This window comes from Prunus dulcis, chromosome 6 (assembly GCF_902201215.1).
Source record: "Prunus dulcis chromosome 6, ALMONDv2, whole genome shotgun sequence".
Taxonomy (NCBI): domain Eukaryota; kingdom Viridiplantae; phylum Streptophyta; class Magnoliopsida; order Rosales; family Rosaceae; genus Prunus; species Prunus dulcis.
Window position 1 is genome coordinate 6526607 of NC_047655.1, and position 20843 is coordinate 6547449.

A 20843-nucleotide genomic window follows, 5' to 3' on the forward strand; every position below is an offset into this window, starting at 1 on the left:
ATTTTGCAACAAGACAATAGATTTTACGTTGAAAATGCAGAAAATCAACTCTAGATTAAAAATTCCCTAGATATGAAACAGAGTAATTTAACCTGCAACATGCTCATGGAATTTGTAAAATGAGAAACAGGATTCTATGCTATCACTGAGCTAGTTCCACTTTCAACTACTGTGATCCTTGTGATTCAACATCAGCTGATGTATCATCCTCACGGCCTTGTTCTGGAACCCATCTTGAAACTGTGCGCTCGTCAACCGTATAGTTCTCCAAACATGATGGGGAGGCAGCATCATGACCATTTTTACTAATACTAAGAACTAGCAATGCCTTTACAACACCTAAACAAAGCCTTAAGGTGCCATGAATATCAGACCACACCCTCAATCGCCCATTCGCTTCACAATCTCCTTCTGATGACACAAGCACAGCATAATCAGAATGGACCAAATTCGGATGGTGACGGTAGGCAACAAAGTCTACACCATATTTAAATCCGGGCCTTACAACCCAATTTTTCAGTCGAAGATGAGAATAAGCCTTGTAAAAATCAGGGAAAGCTGCTTTTTTGGATTTCATGTACTGCCAGAGCTCTTGAACATCCTTTGGGCGTTTATCTTCACCCACTATCCTGAGGCATTTGAGAGAATAGCATAGGAAAAATGCCTCTTCCATATCCAACTGAAACCACCGCTTATCCTTCTCGGCGTTAATAACACGGTCGCCAAAGTAGGCACGGCCAAGGAGATGAGCTTGTTCTTCTTCCGCAGCAAGAAGTACACTACACCCACACAAGATTCCTCGAGCATCTGATTGGATTAGAGAAGACTGAAGCTGCAACACTATCTTTGACATGGGATCTGCAAGAGCTTTAGCTTCTGCACCTTTCGCTTTCCATTTACGCGCCATTTAATCCTACAACAAGATCAAACAGTTAGAAATTAGAACATACAACAGAAACTACTGTAACAAAAGAAACCCACCTTTTGTTTTCCTCAAGTTATATATGTTTTAGGAAATATTGAAGACCTCTAGAGGATATCCAGACTCAATTTACAAGTAATGCTCAATGCACCAAACAATCACCCTAAATATCAACCAACAAAATAAGGATGCTGTGTTCTTAATTGAACCCATGCTACAATAATATCAATTTACCAAATATTTTTGAAAAACATAGAGAAAAAGAAACAGAGACAGAGACTTAGAAGTGACTGTTTAGAATAGTGTTTTCCCCTCAGCACAAAGAAGGGAAAAAAAAAATTCTGATAGAGTTTGGAATATTTATTAGATCTTCTATGCAATCAGAGTTTTTCACTAATGTATTTTCTGGTTGTATCTTTTCAAGCCAGCAAGCCCCAAAATTATAAGCCAAAAACAACAGGAAATTAGGCATTTATGTACAATCAGAAATTAGACATTAACTGAATCCCTAAACCCCTAATTTCTGAATCCGGAAATTAGAATGTAGAAATAGAATGAGAAGTTAAATTACAAGAAAAAGAAGAGTAGACGTAGAACCGTTTGTGCAGCTGTGGAGCTATGGAGCGCCTGCAAGCCTGCAAGGTAGACGGAGGAGTGACTGAGGAGGATGGTGGAACCGTTTTAAACGCAGCCGTTTTGCAATTCTCCTGTTACCATTTTCCCTTTCTCTCTCTCTCTCTCTCTCTCTCTCCCACTTGATTCTGAATCCAGACCTATCTCCTTTCCCTGCTCTTCTGGCTTCTTCTTTGAAAGAGAGAGGGAGATCGAGCGTGAAGCAGAGAAATCAAGGGAGATGGAAGTTTGGGGACAGAGGTAGGAAAAAGAAGGCTTTGCCGGTGGCGAGAAGGAGAGGGGGTTGCCGGTGGCTGACGAGATTAGGTGGGTGGGAGTTTTGGTAGCCGGCGGATTTGGGGTTGCTGTGGGAGTTCGCTGTTGGTGTTTTTTCGTTCTTCATTTATTAGTTTTATTTATTAAACATTAGAATATTTTAACAGTACAGCCGGGCAGCTATACTCTATAAATAGAATATTTTAACAGTACAGCCGGTCGGCTATACTCTTTGAATAGAGTATTTTAACGGCATAGCCGAGCGGCGTAAATAGAATATTTTAAAGGCATAGCCGAGCGGCGTAAATAGAATATTTTAAACCAGGCTATATAATTTTAACAGTATAGCCGTGCGGCTATACTGTTTAAACATCTTACTCCGAATTTCATTTTTTGAATTACTTTAATGAGTAGTTATGTTTTAATTAGTGAATAGTATTTAGCTGGGGAGCTCTTGATCCGCAGCTGCTTCCATGTATTGATCTTAGGATAATATTATTATCCTTCCGTACAAGTCTAAAAGTTGATAATTTTGTAGGGGCAGATGGTGGATGGGAAATCAAAAGTTCATAGTTTTTTCCAGAAGGAAGCCAAGAGTAAGACAGATTGAGACTAAATCTGCTTTGTTTTAGGCATTTGTTTAAAACTTTGAAGAGTAAAACAAGAAAACAAACATTTACTCAGTGATTTTATATTCCTTGTCAGTGTGTCAATACATAGTTACTATGCTTTTTTGCTTTGGCTCTTATCGAAAACAAGAGAAGATGTACTTCAAATTGGGTTGGCAAGTAGAAAGGATGACCGATGAAGAAGTATTTTTCTATTATTCATCTATTTAACTTTTGTATTACTGTAATGGTTTCTCCTTTTTTTGTTTCCACAATCACTGACCTACACCCTGCAAACCAACAAAGAAGTGAGAAAAAAAAAAATGGAACTCTAAACCACTAGCAAATAATGCTCTGACAGTATTTGCAGGAATTTTAGAGCGTATGATTTTGGAATTTTTAATTTTTAATTTCAAAATACCAAAAACCTTTACAAAGAAATGTATAACATAATGATGATGACATTTTAAACTCTAAATGTATGAAATTAGCCCATAATTAATGTAATTACTCCCTAGTTTGCAGTCTTCATTAAAGTAGTGAATGAGAGAGAAATGAAGCAGAGCAAAAGGAGAGTAACATGACAAATAGTGTGAAGGTAAAACATCACCAAGTTGAAATTTCAAATTTTCTAGAAGATAACCAACCATTGAATTGAAGCTTAGAATTAGATGATGCAATTAGGCCATCTCTCGTCTTAAGGGGACAATGCTATCACCACCACAACCAACAAGCAACTTCAAGCGAAGATGATCTGAGAGTCTCAACCGTGGTGAAATAATTTCACTTCTGAAACTTTTACTCTCCATGTTGTAAAAGAACACTTTCACTTGCGCAGGATCCTGCCTAAGCAATCTTGAAGATTGCAAAAGCAGCTCACCGGTGTGAATCGTATACAAAGGGACAGGGTACCCTAAGTCCCCCCAGTAAAAAGGAAAAGTTATTGTCTCCTTAACCCAAACCTGGTTTTCGTAGTCCCTCAAAATCCACAACTCCATCATGTTCTGTTGCATCAGGTGCCTGTCTCCTATTAGAGCCAAACATCCATCCAGTTCAACTATGTCCCCAAGGGTATTGTTGATGCCATGGATGCCATAGTTATAATCTTCAGGAAGTGGGATGGCTGTGAATCTTTCGTCTTCAAGGTCGAAAACCGCTATAATGTTCTGCGTTGACGCGTGCATCCAATGTATGGCTCCATGAGCGCACACACTTCTCCTGTCAAACTGGCACTTGAGCAGATCAAAAGGGACATCATTAAGGTCAACCTCTATTCTCCTCCATGAACTTGTACCTAGTTTGAAAATCTTGAACATGAAGCTCATATCCTCTATAGAATTTAGAGGCTGAAACCTTTTCACTTGAAGAACCTTATACTCGTTCGTACGAGGACTGAACCCAAAGTGGTGTGCAAGGTGGATGGCGCTGTATGCAGGTGAATCATGAGGAAGAATTATACACTCTCGGGTGCACGGGTTGAGTATTCGAACGGGATGGTTATGGTCGGTTCGATTGGGAAACACTTTGTCAGAAAGGTAAAGACAGACTAAGCCATTGACACTCAGTGCATTGTAGAGACGTTCCCCATTCTTGGTTGGTGGTGTTGGAAGGTTAAGAAGGCGGGTGACGAGCGTTGGACTTCCTTGTTTGATTTGTATGGAGAAGAAGGTCTGCTGCAGCTTGGCTTCGTCCCAGGTGGTGAGGAGGAGCTGAGCGTGGTTGTTCCGGTGGAAGTTTCGATGGGCATTGACAAAGGAAGGGTTGCGGTTGAGAGAGGACCATGACTTGCAAACGCATTTGAAGCGCATGAGGGACTTGACCGGCAGCCTGGCAAGTATCTGAAAGCATATAACTTCGCTTGGGAGCTCTGAACCAGACTCCATGGATCTCTGCGACTTCCCCGGGATATTATTCGTATAAATCACAACTAGTTTTGTAGAGGCAGATGGCTAATAGAACATGCAAGGGTCATTGTGTAATCTGAAGCCGGCCAAAATGTCAAGGGTCTTTAATAATGGACAAAAGTTCCAAGTTTGAATTCATCGTCATATGTTGACTAAGCTGCCTTTGGTTTCTTGGTTGACTTTAGAAAGACAACATGAACTTTCCATTTGTTTTCTAAGAAAAGAAAAAATGGCCAACAGGTCACCTAACCAATTAAAAATTTACGGGCTGCTTCTAGATTTTGAAATTTTCTTATTATAATTGGGGTACTGGCCTATACTTCAAGAACAAAACATACATAAAGAAACAAGCAATGTAGTGTGTGTAACAAGATTCTCAATAAATTGCAAACTTCTGTAAAATTTCTGAATAGATTATTTAAGGAACTGTAAATGGCGATGTGCTTCCAGTGGGGTACTAAGTAAATGTACAAAAGTTATGTGCCTCTGGTATCTTAATAACAAACAGAATCAATGAGGACTTGTGCTATTGATTTGATTGGGATGAATGACAATTCCATGAACTGGTCGTGACCGGTGTATCGAGTTTCTGCGTGAGGTTGCAGCCGAAGAAGGCATTGGTTCAACATTAGGAGGTATTGGAGTTTCAGGTGAGTGGCCAGATATGCAGAGGGCACCGGAATCATCTTGCTCCCAGTAAACTTCTACCATAATCCCTCTTGGATTCTCTGCAGAATCTGTACCTGGAATCCCCACAAACCTAGCTCCGACTGGTATCTGCATAATCATTGAGATACAATAAGAGAAAAACAAGAAAACATGAAATTACACATAATTTAATAGCCATTGCTTATGTATCTCGCTACAGAATGATATATAGAGAGAAATTGAGGTTACCTCGACTGGGGCTCCTGATGTTAAAGTGAGAGTGACCAACCTCCCCTCAGCTGTGGCAGTTTCTAGCTCTGCCTGCCTTGCAATATTCAAGAAAACTTCCTCTAGAGTTGTAAGACCAAGTTGGATGTCTGATATACCGAATTCACTTTGTCTGTCTTGAAGCTCCGCAAAAAAATTCTGCAGAAGATTTACAAAATATATGAAAACACGTATACCATCTTGGCAATTACATGTGTCCTTCAAGTTACCGAAACGAAAAACATAAGCTGCATTACACGATTTTATTATCGAATAATCAAATTTATTGGTTTCAACATAACATCTTCCTTCTCCTGCAAATAGAGTAACATGAGAGTTTTCAAATTCATTTTATTAGCCACAACCTACAAGAATTAGACATTGTGCCATCCTTCTTGTATCAAGTTTCAGTATAAAAACAACTGTAATTACCTTGAAAAGAAAAAGTTGCTATAAAAGATATACTAGAAAGTGAAATGATTACCTTCAAAAGCCCCTCTCTGTCGTGAGGAATAACAAAAGTCAGAAAGGATTTGTTCTCTTCTTTTGGTAAAACATCCAAATGCTGTCAAAACATTTCCCATGTTAGAAATTAACCTTTTTATGCGTAAAAAAAAATGTTTAAATCGCTTTCGAAATTATCATACATGTTTAAAGAACTGCTTCACTGCCTCATGGTGAGGTGTAGCAACTGCATCACTGTTTGGAGGACTTTGTCCATTGGTGCTTCCAGTGAAGCTTACATTAGCAATAAAACCAGTCCCAAACCGTGACTTCAGCCTGATTGAAGTTCCAATGCAACGGAGCTTACCCTTTGCCATTATTCCAATCCTGTCACTTAAAATGTCAGCTTCTTCCATTGAGTGAGTGGTTAGGACAATTGCCCGCCCTTTTTTGGCATCCTCTATGATGTCCCATACATGTCTTCTAGTTATTGGATCCATACCAGTTGTCTGCAGATCATAAACTAAAACACATAAACAGAGCATCTAGATTTACTCTCTCGTTGGCATAGGCTGATTATTGGTCATTTAGTTCAATGGCTGATTTGTAGCTTAAACAAAGTTCTGATTATTAGGCATGTAGCTGAATTTGAGGCTTATTGTCTGATTAGCTTAATTCAAGGCTAATCTTCATAGCAGATTTATGTCTTGGTATCCCATATAAGCACCCATGTTATTCTTCATAAGTAATGCAACATAATGATCTTCCTCATATTTTAATAAATTATTTTTACTACAAATACAGGGAAAAGTTTATAATTTCCATACCGGTTCATCCAAGATGACTAACTTTGGATCACCAATAAGGGCTATTGCAAAACTCAGGCGACGTTTCATTCCTCCACTGTAACTCCCAGCTCTCATTTTGGCTGCCTCAGTGAGCCTCACCTCTGCCAAGGACTTCTTAGCAACCTACATTTGAGAAGGAGCATTCATCTTATACGTGAACAAACAGTTTTTCTGCTAGCTTGAGCTCATAAAGCATGGGGACAAAAATGAAAGATTATAATGCCCGGAGTTCAAACATTTGCAAAGTAGAAAGCATGCAATAGGAAGTTTTCTGCCCTATCATCGGTGGCATACAACCAGTGATAGGGAAGAATTACTCCTTGAATAATTAGCATAGCACATACTGATTTGATTGAAGCTGGGGATAGGCCTTTAATGCTAGCGAACAGGTAGAGGTGCTCTTGCCCAGACAATGCATCCCACAGAATGTCAAACTGTGAACACAGGCAACATATGGACAAGTTAACTCTAAATTTATCAATAAGTTGAAGCACCACGATGAAAACTACGTAACTTGCATACTCTTGAAGTACAGACATTCATGTACACGCTCATATGTGTGTGTATGTGTGTAGGGAGGGAGAGCAGATCACCTGCGGACAAACTCCAATCATTTTTCTAATTTTTGCCATGCCAACAGAGCTTCGGGCAGAATATCCATAAATCAATGCTGTTATCAAGACAGTTCACAATTTATCATATCCATAGTGATTTCATCAGGGAATTTTTTTATTCATGAACTCAAAAATAATGATACTATTACCATCTCCGCCAGTCACCGGTGTGATGCCAGTCAGACAATTAATTGCCGTGGTTTTCCCAGCTCCATTGGGTCCAAGTAAACAAAATAACTGATCCTTGGAAAAGTTCACCCATAAACCCTGAAGCTTGTTCAAAAGAAATCCATTGTTATTATTAATTAAAAACAAACCTGAACATATATGCTGTGTCTGCATTATACTTTTTGTCTCAAGTGTTATAATATTAATGACAGCTGATGAAAATCATGAAATATCAATCATTTTAGCTTAGAGGGGTATATTCCTCTAGGCGGCTAAGTGATTGAAGGAGAAGTCCTTTTAATCTCTCAACTTTCACTGAGAACTAAAAGTCAGAAAAGGTTCTTTACCTTGAGGGCATGGTAAGGTGAAGTCCTCGTGCATCTACAGCAACCAATATTTGTGGTCCCAGGATATGTCTTTACAAGGCCACGTATCTGAACTGCAATGTTCGGATCGATTATGCCTTCCCTAGTTTGTTGTTTTACAATGTTCTCCTCTTCAAGGACATCTTCATCATCTGGAGTAAGTTGCTCCTGTGGTGGAACTGAACCTATGCAACTGCAAATGCCACCCTCTATGAAAAAGAGGAAAAAAAGCATTAAGTAAAATCCAACAAGGTAAACTCACACACAATCTGCATTCCAGTCTTATTTTTACCTTCTACTTTGTTTCCACCTTTCCCTATCCAGTACCCAGGCTTCAAAAAGTAAAACACTGATTTTCTCACACCAGATACGTTTGGGATGATATTATCGAAGTAGATAGCCAATACAAACCAGAGGAAGAATGTGGCCACCAGCCATATATAAATGTCATTCTATAAAAGTTCAAATCAGAATATTATAATTACGAACTAATCAAAAGGACTAATAACCTATCGTAAATGTTTTGAGTTTGAGGATCAATGTGTTACATACAATTGTTATAACACAGTCATCATCATTTGGTGCACACTTTGTTCTTCTACTCCAGCTAACCCCAATATCTTGAGGAGTGGATGTTGCACCAGCAAGTATCTGTAGAGCTATGGCAAGAAGATTAGGTGGGAATAATGACCAGAGGCTTTGAAAGGTTTTGGAGATGCTATCAGAATAGGGAAATCCAAATGCCGTAACAAGCTGCAATGACAAAATGGATTTTGTTAGTACCATTGAACCAAAAATCCCTAATATATAAATCTTGAACTGAGGAATCTTGCCTGGGTCATAAAACCAACAATAAATATAGAGAAACCCACAGTTGTGGATGAAGATGACTTGCTTATGAAGGCCGACAACATAAAGGCAAAACCTAGCTGGCATGAAATGTTAGAGAGGACGGATCAGAGGTTATGAACTTATGATAAAACCAAGAGGCTTATTTAAAAACATAAATCACAAAGAATTAGAATGAATTAAAAAAAGTAATTGCAAACTTGCAAGAAAAAGTCTTTACCATATTGAGTTGGAAAAGAAAGAAGACAAGGAACAAGACCGCAAAATTGTTCTTTAGGAAAAAATCAAACTGAAACATCATTCCGAAAAGAACGATGAAAAGTGATGAGAGTAGTGTAATGATTCCCTCCCATGTGAGCCATGAGAACCAGTATGCAGTATCATAAAGACCCATCATTGTCATTGCCTGCTTGGCGAAACAAATAAAACACCAGATAATTAATTGATTCTGCAAAAGAACAGCAAGGCTAGTAATAGTAATAGCTGTTTAACTGGACAGTGTTATGCATTATCTTTAAGCAGCTTAAAGCCATCACCTGTCGAAGCTTTAGTTCTTTCTCTGTGATCAAAGAAGTCATTTGAAACACAAAACCAAACATGGCAGTTGCAAGAAAAAAGGTTGGTCCTACTGTATCCAATGCAGAGAAAATCTCCATTGCAGGGTGTGCAAATTCCTTGAACGCAACAACCCAGCTAAAATTTGGAACTGAACATGTCATTATATGAGAGCTAAGGTCAGGGTGATAATCATGCAAGTAAACTTTCTGCAAGTAACACAGGACTATAAGAAACAAAGCCTAATACCTCCAATCAGAGACCGAGCAATTTCACGCTCAGCAGCAATCTGAAGCGGAATTTGAAATTTGAAAGTGGGATCTTCATATTGCCCTCGTTTTGCAACAGGAGTAGAATTAGTCTGTATGCCATAGCTAATAACAGTGGCGTTTCTTTCCGAAAAATGCAATGCTCCTGGGCAATACATTGGATTACTATACAGCCATGCATCCACTTCAGCTGTTGTTCTAAACGATTTGACCTGCAGAAATAAAAAGTTATTACATGATATTTGTTATTCACACTTTCTCACACCTAATTGTTATTCCCCTTTCCCAAGCCCCATTTCCCATGAACCAAAAGCACCCTAACAGTAACAAACAATGCAAAAGAAAGAAACTTAACGCAACTCAGTGAAGAATAAATCAATGAGATTTAACATTTTGAATTTGTTCTCCCCCCTCCCCAACCCCCCTCTCTCTCTTTTAGCCTCAATTTTTCAACCAAACCCTAAAATTTTGATTCTCAATGATGGTAACAATTCAATCTTAAGATATCAAATGTCACCATATTCAAAATATAAACAAAAATTCATAACTGAATATGAATATAATCAAGCCTTCTTAGTTTTAATGAGGTTTTGTTGCATCTATGCTTATGCTTGAAAGTTAATCAGGTCCAAAGGTCATATCAGACAAGGTTTCTAAGGCATTTTGCATTGTTTAGTCTTAAAAGGTTATCAGGTCAAAAGGGCGTATCATTTATCTTTGTTGGGGTTTTACATGGAGGCTTGAGTAATCAACAGCTCTGCACTAGGTGGCATTGGCTTTTCATTCTTACATGTGCATCAAGTAAAGCATATATCCTCTAAAATCTGAAAAGCCAATGCCAGCAATTTGTCATCACCCAGATCCCTCATATCCCAAGCTCAGGCAACACAATCCATCACCAAAATCAGTATTATGCATGCTGCATATATACTTAAATGAGCTAACAATAAAATTGCAGGAGAGAAAACAATCAGATTGATGCTGTAACAAAATCAATTCGCAGAAATGGGTCGTGTGCCTTTGGTTAAAAAAGGCATATGCCTTTGGTAAAAAATTCTTAGCCTATGGTAAAAACAAACAAATTATATGCCTTTAGTCTAAATCCAACGAAGACCATATTGCTGACGTGGCTAAGTAATGCGAACGGTTATCATTTCCCCAAGTAAAACAAACAAAACAGAATCAAAAGAACAAGAAAAACGGCCCCGAACACTTTCTCCCCCATTTTCTCGACAACCAAACACAACACCAAGCTCTACACAGCAATAATCCAAATCCCTCCTTACCTTGTTCGGAGGAATGGGCCGGCCGGGATTATTATCCATGATAGCACTGACGATTCTCTGAATTCTAGAGCTCCCATCTCCGCTCCACACGAAGTCAAAGCACGGCGTTTTGATGTAGTACTTGTCCTCGCACGGTGGGATCGGCAGCGAAACCAGAGATGGAGGATCGGCGACGCTCTTGTACGCCGTGGACGACGCGTTTCGAGCCTCGATCGCCTTCTGGATGCAGAAGATGAGGAAGATGAAGATGAAGGACGAGAAGAGCTGGAGAAATGTAGCCCTCTTGTTCCGCCATGAGAGCAGGAGGTTCTTCCTGAACAGAGCCTTGAATTGCTGGTGCAGCAGCGGAAAACCGCTGCGTAAAGCCATGGCTTCTCTGAGCTTTTGCTGTGGACTTTTTGAATTGAGAGTTTGTGTGGGAGGATTGGGAGAAGTTTTATGCTTTATACTGATTTTCAGTGGACTGGTTCAGTTCTGTTTAAGAGGGCGCGGTTTTACGCGTTGAGTTTTGGGAGGTGATGGTGAATTCCCAAATCAGCCTTGGATTTAGGTTGAATTTACGGATTTGCCACTGTGCTCAGCTTGTTTTAGGACAAGGAAGTTCGTCTCCACGGGAAGGACGGAGACTTTCTGCCAAATGTTGTGAGATTGTTTGGTGTTGGGAAAGGCGCCTGAGAAATGTTGGTGATATTTCGCGCTGTTTTTTTATTAGTGTTAACATTATTATCTTGTTTTTTTCAAAATTGATCTTTTGTGTTTTTTTGGGTAAATTATTTGACCTTTCGTGTTGGTTATGTGCTGAATAGGTCATTGACCCCTTGGGTGATCAAATGTTTTTATTTATTAATTTTATATATACAGTGACGGAGGCAGAGTTTGATATTTGAGGGGGCCACAAGCTTAAAATCTTGGGATTTTTTCTGCAATCTATATTATACTCTTCACACAGTCAAAGAGGCCTATGAATAATTCTGTCCTTATATATATATATATATATTATGGGTGATGAAATGTTTAAGTGAAAACAAATTTATTTTGAACAAATGAATTATTGGATTTTTCTTTTTGTTATCAATGTATTCGGGGCTTCGAATTTAAGACATCTTTCAATGTTGTGAAGAGAAATATCATTAGACCAAGAGTGAGTTAGTGAAATTTTAAATTATTTTAAGTGTAAGGAACCTTGTATTACAAAATGTTTTACGAATTGATTAGTTAATTCCATTTGTGTTGCCATGAAATTAGGAGCTTTGTTCAATTCACTCTACTATTCTTGAGGGCAGAAGTGTCATTGCAAAATTCATAGCGGTAGACGACGCTATGTGACGATAACTGCGGCAGCAATCAAAGAAAAAAAAAAAGTACAGAAGTATTACGTGGAGCACAAAAACCAGTTACTTGGAACTTAAGTAATAATGTTACAAAGTATATTATTACCGAAATGACTCTTTACTCCTTACCATTAAAAGTATATAATTTTAATACAACCGTGATCAAATGTAGGCGAGATGGGATTTGAATTCCACACAATGCGGTTCATAGCCACATGCTCTAATCCTCTAAGTTATGGACTCACACGGTCTCTACTAGATCAATAGTAACCTACGTAAAATAAAATAAAGAATTTTTCCAGTTCTCATTTTGAGAGAAATTAGTATTAAAATGAAATTTAATGGTTAATAAAAAAAGTTATGTGATTTAAAACAACTTATCTCAAAGACTTTTATTATTTTTTGGAAGGTCAATTTATTGAATGGAGAGATTATAGAATACTACGGTAGTATAGCTACATAGTACATTTTGTACACCTGTTATAATATAGGTGGATGACAAAGTTTATTTTTTCTTTTTTCAAAGAATAATATCTATAAATATCTACTTATATTATAACACGTGTATAAAATATATCATGTAACCGTATTATCGTAATATTCTATAATCTCTCCATCGAATGACGTATTTTTCACCATTGTGTGTATATGTGATTCTTTGACCAATCTTTAGTTCTTCTCATCTTGGAATTTGAATTTGAATGCAGTGTTCATTTAAGTAAGGTTTCCATGTTCTAAAATTACAAAGATTATTTAATTGATATCTATTTTGAATGAACTTTAAAATTCACAAGATACAAATTTTTTTTAAATCGACATGAGTCACATTTCATACCATTTGACCGCACGAAGCTCCATGGCAAATGCTTGGTTCAGAGACCACTCTTAAACTAAACATTTTTTGGCTAATCAATTGGGTCTGAAGAAGAAATGGATGCCTACATAATTAAGTAATTAAAAGTGCAAATAAAGATACAATTGTTCGTTTCTCTATAAGTCGAATCACTTGTTTTTATTTTTTAAGTTTTATTATTTTTAATTTTTTTCCTTAGAACATCTCTAAAATTATAGGCAAACTTGATAGGAAATTTTGTACACTTTCGTGGCACTTTAGCTTTAACTTTTGCCTGATCAAAAGTTTGTTCATCCAAGAAATCAGACAAATGATCAAGACGTTTATTAATTTTTTATATTTTTAATAATTGAAAATTTTATTGTATGGATGAATGTCCAACATATATATATATATATATATATAGAGAGATTCAATTGAGGGACATACTTATAGACCCCATTATACATTGTATTTCAATAATCTGAACGTCTAGTTTTTAGATATTCTCTCAAAGATCATATATGCAAAAAAATTCGTAGGAGACCCTAAAAGGTATTCCTCAATAAAAAAGGACTATAAGTACTAAAATTTCAATAACTCAATTGAATTGTCAAATGATATCGGATTCAAGTGATTTTTTGTAGAGATGATCTTTGAATGAGTATCTACAAAATAGAAGGTTTGGATTAGTGAAATACAATCCGGAGTGGGCCATACATATTTTTTTTTGCCCGTTTATTTTCTTGTGTATTTGTTGGACTTTGTGTGTTATTTGGTCTCCGAATGGTTTTAATATGTATTGTGGAACTGGGCATAAATATAATTTTTTTTTTGGGTGAATATATAATTTTTTTTAATACAAGTGATAGTTTATACTACAGGAAGGAAGAGAGTTTCTCACACACACTAGTAATGTGGCATGAGGGTACGAACTTGAGACTACTGGCCTGTAAATCAACCATTTTCCACTGTGATAGACCTCGTTGGCCACTTATTATGTCCTTGTTTCAAACAATTAGAAAGAAAAAAAGTACAGTCCAATTACCAATTGCATTATTCTTCTTGCTAATGAAATTTATTTTCCAACCTAAAAATTATGAAAAGATTAACGAATAGAATAGGGGACAAATTTTTAGAGGTATTCTCTAACCAAATAACCCGATAAAGCTATGCACCTTAAAGCATATCAAAATGATGTATAAAAATCAATGGGACCATGTTCTTATAAAAGTCAATGCATATCAATATCCTTAGTCAAATAAGTTGATTATTTGTTTATTTGAGTTGCAATGAGGCCTTATTAGCGCATGTTCATGCCCATCCTGAACTCAATACCCAAGAGACTGCAACAAGCAGAACATCCTTTGTGGGGTAATTTATAGAATGTATATAACTATTAGTTAAAGAAAAAAATACTACTAATAATTGAAAAGAATTATGGTTGTAAAGATTCCTCATACTAAAAAGAAAAACATTCAGTAACTCCCTCATCAACAATCATTCAGACCAAAAATTCAATGAAATCCACTTGCAGTTTCAATGTCTATTGTGATAGTCAGAAGAAGATGTGTTTCAACTTTCAAAGAGGCAAGTTACCTTCATAATTCTCTTTTGTATCAATGGCAACAATGCGGGATCTACTTTATCTTTACACAGTAAATCAACTATCAATTCTGTAGTTGATGCATCCGCAGAGAAACCCCTCTCCACCATTTGTTGAATAAGTTCCATAGCCCTGTCTGTCTCATTGTTATTGATGAACCCTTGAATAATTATGTTATACGAATACCCATCTGGAGAACAAACTCTCTCTTCCATTTCGGTTAGCAGCTTTTCTGCTTCACATGTCAGGCCCCCAATACAGAGTCCTTTAATCATGATGTTATATGTCCTTGCATTTGGTTGAAGTCCTTTTGATGATAACCCACGAAAGAGAACCCTTGCAGATTCAATTTTCCCAGCTATGCACAAACCCTAGATAAGAATAGTGTAAATCACAATATTTACATCCAACTTCTTGCCTTCCATCTCTCTAAACAATTGGATTGCTGTAGAAAGTTGTCGGTTTTTACACAGGCCATCCAGTAGAATAGCATAAGTTTGAACATTTGGAAGTTGGCCACAAGCTTGCATCTTAGAGAACAGTGCATCGCGTATTTTGCCCATTTTGCAACAACCGTCCACAACAGTATTATAAGTAACGGTATTTGGAACCAGCCCTTTACCAGACATTTCCCAAAGAAGCATCATGGCCTCATCCATCATCTTTTGCTTACAAAATCCGTTTATCAATATGCTATAACTAAAAGCATCAACCACGGAGCCATTGCTAAGCATTAGTTAACCATCCATTAGTGAATTGTACGTAACCGTATTAGGTTCAATATCTCTTTGAATCATTATTTCAACCATGCCTTCTGCTTCCAGGACCATCCCATCCTTACAAAGTGTGTCTACCAAGACATTGAATGTGTGCACATCTGGATAGATATTTTTACTCACCATTTCATGCAACAACCTTGTAGCTTCTTTCCACTCACCTAATTTGCAAACTCCATGAATCAAGGATGTATAGGTAATGACATCTGGGGCAACACCATTGCACATCATTTCTGAGAAGAGGTTTAACGCATCATCAACTAGTGTATCCTTACTAAGACTATCGATGATTGTGTTATAGACAACTAGGTTAGGCTTGCAAGCTCTTTCTTCCATCTTCCTAAGCAACTGAATAGCAGCACTATTGTTACCTTTCATGCACAAGTCCTTTAATAGTGTGCCATAAGTAACCACCTCAGGCTGACAATTACCTCCCGCAATCATTTTGTTGAAAATTCCTGCTGCCTCAGCCACTCTATTCTCGAGAAGAAAGCCGTTGATTAGAGCGTTGAAGGTAGAGACTATTGGTTTAAGACCAAGTTTGGAGAAATTTCCCAAGACAGATAAACTAAACCCCATTTGGTTCAAATGGCAATTACAATTAATGAGAATGTTTAGAGTATAACCATCAAGTTCAATTCCCGACATACCCATTTGGTTGTACAAAGATATGACGGCCGAATAATGTTTCAATTTCGCAACTTGGATCAAGATTTGATTGAAAGGGGCAACAGAAGGCAGAGGACGCATTTGAAGCATTCTATCGAACACACTGAAAGCATCCCCAAGATTAGTGATATTGGGTAAGTCTCTCACTAGCTGCTTGAGTTGGGTACTTCTAGATTTCATTGGTTTAGAAGGTTGAGAATGAAAGAAAGCAAAGTAATTGTTAAGGAAAACAACAAGAGTGGAGTTAGAGTGAAGACAAGTCATACCTCTCCTGCTCCAGCAACAAGAAGAAGAAGCCACAGCAGCAGTTGTAGATTTGATCATCTTCAGCATCGCTCCAACTGGTTTCCTTGAGAAAGCTCAAGTCTGTGTTACCATGAATTCGACAAACACTTTCTTTCTCTAAACTTCGACGATAAATTCCTCCATTTCGTTTTGTTGATGCGAAAAAGTGGTTCGGCACGTGGTTCGCCCAACTTAGTGATATTATGTCTTCGGAAGGTATTTGCCTTCGGAAGAGCAAGTACCTGCAAAAGGACACGTTCGGTAAGACCTTGGGGTACCGGTGCGGTACCGGCCGAAGGCTCTCCGATGCTTAAATAAGTACGGTTTTAGTAAGATTAGATGACAGGTCAAGTGGCAGTATACCGTAGGTTTGTCTCTCCTTTCCTTTTGAGGATAGGGGTCGTCTTATATAGGCTTTGGGAGGCGTGCACTATGCTCATATTTCCGATGTGGGACTGTAGGAGCGGATTGTGAGCATGACACGTGTCCTGTCGCAAAAGAGTCAAAATGTATGGCTTCGGCAGGCCACATGCCGAAGGGTTTCTGTGATAAATATCGATCCTGTCCACGTGTTCGGTGGTCATAGGCCGTTTATTTCCGGTATAAACAGTAGTCCCCCAAGTTCTCTTCCGAAGGTTCTTCGGAAGGGAATTTAGTTCTCTATGGCAGTTCGAAGGTGCCCTGCCGTTCGGTGAGCCCGTTTGGGGGGAGGAGAGATGCTTGTGTTGATCCTTTCGGGAACCATCGTTCGGAAGAGGCTCTCCTGGGACCCGAGGGGTCGCCGATGCTGAGAGGCGCGAGGGCGGAGAGACGCTTCGTCTTCAGTACCTGGCGTGCAGAGACGCTTCGTCTTCCGTTCATGGCGTGCAGTCAACATCACCATCCACCGGGCGACACGTGGCTAGCGAAGCCACGCCTGACGATCACATTTATGAGCCGTTTGGTTTTCCGAGGCTTATTGTTGCAGCTCTCTCCCTATAAATAGAGGTTGCTCCGGACGCAGAGCTCACTTTGCAATTGTGAGTTGACGCGAGAGCTCTGTGCGGCGATTTTCGAAGAGAGGGAACGGCAAACCAGGTGATTTTCCCAGCAGTTCTCGGCATTCAAGGCGATTTCCGAAGTCTCCATTCGGCAATCAAATCTTCCCACACTACTCAAGGTAAGATACCGTTCGGTACTCCCAAAATATTCTCTCTTTATTTACTTGTACGTCTTTTCATGGCATAGGCTAGCCGATCGTTAGTAGGGTTTTCCTTCGGTGGTCTAGTGAACCATAGGTAGCGACGTAGGCGTCGGTATGGTAGTTTATGACACGGCCTTAGCTTCCCTTTCCTTTTTTGTAGATGTCTGATAGCGAGTCGTCGTTCAGCAGTGAGCCCAATGCGTTCGATGAGGAGTTGTCATCTGGCTGGGACACGTCTAGTGGGGCTGCGAGCCTCGAGGCCTAGGGTGGAGAGGACACCGATGTTGAGATACTCGGTGAGGAGGTGAACTCCGTTCCCACCCACGGCATCGGCAAGGGGCTTATGACGGGGCAACCGCTTCCCTTGGCCTCGGTTTATAAGGACGGTACCCGCGTCGGTACCTTTGAGCATCAGCCGGAGACCTCCACCTCCGGTCGTGGTGAGGGCGTTGCTGGTCCCTCTCGGCCGAGGGTGACGATCATCCACCGGGAGCGGTCTAGGATACCGGTGGGTGTACCCAAGAAGACTCTGTTCGGGGTCGACTACTTGGAGCCCGACAAGATTACCGAACGGGAGCTGGAGAGGATTAGGATCGAGTACGTCATTCCGGAATCGGTGAAGATGAGGATTCCGGGTCCTACCGAGTCCCTCAGCGACCCAGGGGATGGTGAAGTCAACTTCTTCACCGACGTGCTTCTGCAAGGGGTTAGGTTGCCGTTGCAGCCTGCCGTGCAGAAGATCCTTGCCCAGATCGGGTACGCTCCTGGACAGTACAATCCCAACTTCTGGGTGGCCTTGATGGGGGTGATAGCTGCATTCGGGATTGCCGAGGAAGGGGAGCCTTCCTAAGAGCAGTTCTCGTACCTGTACAGCATCACCAAGTCCAAGAGCGCCCATCACGGCGGCTGGGTTCAGGCGGCTGGGTTCGAGCGGGGGCACTTCATCAGCTCGGTGCCGACTTCTCAAAAGTCGTGGAGGAATCGGCGGGTGCTACTCTCCGGCGATTGGGAATCGCCATCGGGAACACCCCCCGGTTCCCTGTCCCCACGACATTTCAAATTGTCGGTAGGTTTCTGAATTACTGATCGATAGGCTGACTTCTCTTCTCTTCCTTTTTCCTTGTTTTATTTGTTACTAATTCTCTCTTCGGACAGGTAAACTCAAGCAGCCGAACCCTAAGCAGAGTGAGATTCGGCAGCTCGACAGGGTGAGGCTGAGAGTGCTCGCTGCCGAGCGAGTTTATCCACGCTTCCTCTTCACCGACAACCTAGTCAGAGCCGGCCTCGTCAACCCTGCCGAGAGTAAGTATATATGTTGCTCCCTTTCTCCTTATGTATTATTTTTGTTTTCCAACTGACCAAATGTTTTTAGTCAGTGACGGACGCCAGGAAGGCTGCCGAGGCTAAGAAGATGAACGAGTCCTCCAGGAGGCGCCTAATGATGGGCCTGAAGGGCAAAAAGAAGAAAAAGTAGCCCGAGGCATCTTCCGTTCGGCAGTCGACGGACCCCGAGGACGTGACCCTAGCGGGGCGCCTGCGATAGCTGGGCGCCGAGCCCATTGCATGGCCTGCTGCCGATGCCTCCGCGCCGACGCAATCCAATACTGAAGCCACCGCCTCCAAAGCTGCCGGGAAGCGGCCGGTGACAGTGGATTTGGAAGCCTCACCGGCTTCCAAGCGCCCTCGCCGATCGGAAGTCCCAAGGGCCGTCCTTGCGGCGGAGGACGAGGACGGCCCTTCCGAAGCCGTCACCATCGCCTGCCCAGCGAAGACGGTTCAGTTCGTCAACAATATGATCGTCGGTTCTCAGATGGAGCTGCCGGAGATCGACGAACTACCGAAGAAGCTTCTTCGGGAGGAGGCTGGATGCGCCTTTCGGCTTCTGGCCTCGGTAAGATTTTCTTTCTTCTTTCGTCCTCCCTTTCTTTTTTTGTGCCAAGTGGGGCACGCTTCTGACTCTGTTTTGTGCAGGCGTCCATGGACATGTGGCTCTGCGTCAAACGGGCCATCGCTGCTGCCGAGCGGGCGAAGAAGGCCTACGACGATGGCAGGGCCAAGGTTGCCGAGGCGGGCAAGGCACTCTAGGACCATGCCCACATGCTCAAGGAGAAAGAGGCTGCCGAACGGCAGGCTCTCGCTTCGGGGGCGAAGGTGGAGGAGATGCAGGTGGCCTTGGAGGCAGCGCAGACAGCAGCGAGGGATGCCTAGGCGGCTAAAGAGGCGGTGCAGGTGGCTTTGGAGGAGTCCGAGCGGGCCAAGGCAGCAGAGATTGAGGATGCCGTTCGGTTAGCCATCCGGGGGTACTGCTCGTCTGAAGAGTTCACTGTTCTCCTTGATAAGGAAGTGGGCTCGGAGATGGCGGACCTATTGTATTGGTTCAAACGGTACAACCCCGGGAAGAAGCTGAATCTGAACTTCATCGCTGATCCTCCACTTCTCCCGGAAGGGCTGACGGAGGACATGATTGAAGAGTACGAGGGGGAAGATGCCGCCGAAGGCTCCGGATCTGCCGAGGCTGTCGCCGCCGACAAAGCCTGAGGGCATATTTTTATTTCCTTTGTACTTGTAAATTTTGTTTTCTAATTTTCATGTTATTCTGAACACATTGGTGCCGAGGGCATCCTTTAATTCGAATGCATGTGTTTTATCTATTGTTGTTTGAACGAGTTGGTGCCGAGGGCATTTTTTTAAAAATTCAAATGTTGGTTTGAACCTTCGTGTATTTTGAATGTGTTATAATTGCCGATCATCTTATAACGTAGGCTAATTGCCGTATTTTGAATGTGTTATAAGTTCCAATGGAATTTGTAGCGTAAAAACTTCGAACATCGCTTATTGCCGTAGGCTAATAAAGACGCCGTCGAATGTTAATTTGACACCAAGCAGCCGTGGGCTAGTAGAGCAATTAAAGAGAGGCTGAAGTAATAGTGCCGAAGACTTTCTATTTATTTCAGTTGAAGAACAAATACATTGTGAGCGGTTACAGTTCGGACCTGCCGTAGGATAGGTCACTTGTAGTAGTATTTGAGATGTTCTACGTTCCAAGGATGGCCGAGGGTCTTGCCGTTGGAGTCTCTTAGTCGGTAGGTTCCTGATCGAAGGATACCGATGATCTCATAGGGTCCTTCCTAGGAAGGTCCGAGGGTTCCTTCCGTGGCATCTTTGGTTGCTAGCGATACCTTGCGCATGACCCAGTCTCCGATTCGAAATGAGTGGTGTCTGACCCTAGAGTCGTAATACCGAGAGACACGTTGTTTGTAGGCTTCATTCCGAAGGTTGACATGTGCCCGGTGCTCTTCAAGTATATCAAGGCTTAGAGAGATGGCTTCTTCGTTCGGCTTCGGTGCGAAGTTTTCTGTTCGGTAAGAAGGTTCACCAATTTCCACAGGCACCACAGCTTCCGAACCGAAAGCCAGGGAAAAAGGTGTTTTACCAGTGGACGTTTAGTAAGACGTCCGAATGGCCCATAGTGCTTCGGGAAGCTTTTCCGGCCAAGCTCCCTTGGCCTTGTCCAGCTGCCGTTTCA

At 41.0% G+C, this 20843-nt stretch overlaps 3 protein-coding genes and 1 pseudogene across 4 annotated transcripts; all 4 read right to left on the minus strand.

Annotated features, from left to right (window-relative positions):
- Position 1: 1 nt before the first annotated feature.
- Positions 2-9783, minus strand: LOC117633256 (tRNA-splicing endonuclease subunit Sen2-1). Of its 2 annotated transcripts, XM_034366978.1 has the most exons (3): positions 9770-9783; positions 1520-1664; positions 2-913 (listed from the first exon to the last, which is right to left on the minus strand). In XM_034366978.1, the coding sequence occupies exon 3, from the start codon at positions 905-907 to the stop codon at positions 167-169; it is 741 nt and encodes a 246-aa protein (XP_034222869.1). In that variant the 5' UTR covers positions 908-913; positions 1520-1664; positions 9770-9783; the 3' UTR covers positions 2-166. The 2 variants fall into 2 exon arrangements, with proteins under 2 accessions (XP_034222869.1, XP_034222868.1); XM_034366977.1 differs by lacking the exon at positions 9770-9783 and having other exon boundaries at positions 1494-1945.
- Positions 3099-4307, minus strand: LOC117630174 (F-box protein At1g30790-like). Its single transcript, XM_034362921.1, has one exon. The coding sequence runs from the start codon at positions 4299-4301 to the stop codon at positions 3099-3101; it is 1203 nt and encodes a 400-aa protein (XP_034218812.1). The 5' UTR covers positions 4302-4307.
- Positions 4705-11326, minus strand: LOC117633254 (ABC transporter A family member 2-like). Its single transcript, XM_034366975.1, has 16 exons — positions 10636-11326; positions 9330-9561; positions 9062-9231; positions 8746-8931; positions 8510-8605; positions 8229-8429; positions 7969-8128; positions 7659-7885; positions 7293-7410; positions 7123-7199; positions 6874-6963; positions 6509-6652; positions 5885-6190; positions 5722-5802; positions 5220-5396; positions 4705-5099 (listed from the first exon to the last, which is right to left on the minus strand). Exons 1-16 carry the CDS (start codon positions 11002-11004, stop codon positions 4833-4835), a joined length of 2901 nt encoding a protein of 966 aa, XP_034222866.1. The 5' UTR covers positions 11005-11326; the 3' UTR covers positions 4705-4832.
- Positions 11327-14373: 3047 nt separating this feature from the next.
- On the minus strand, positions 14374-16182 carry LOC117630175 (annotated as a pseudogene).
- Positions 16183-20843: the final 4661 nt, after the last annotated feature.

Coding starts and splice junctions, on each gene's coding strand:
- LOC117633256 (XM_034366978.1), bottom strand. CDS start 907: ATGGCGCGTAAATGGAAAGCGAAAGGTGCAGAAGCTAAAGCTCTTGCA.
- LOC117630174 (XM_034362921.1), bottom strand. CDS start 4,301: ATGGAGTCTGGTTCAGAGCTCCCAAGCGAAGTTATATGCTTTCAGATA.
- LOC117633254 (XM_034366975.1), bottom strand. CDS start 11,004: ATGGCTTTACGCAGCGGTTTTCCGCTGCTGCACCAGCAATTCAAGGCT. Junction 9,562..10,635: donor GGCCCATTCCTCCGAACAAG/GTAAGGAGGGAT, acceptor TTATTTCTGCAG/GTCAAATCGTTTAGAACAAC. Junction 5,803..5,884: donor TGAAGCAGTTCTTTAAACAT/GTATGATAATTT, acceptor ATGTTTTGACAG/CATTTGGATGTTTTACCAAA.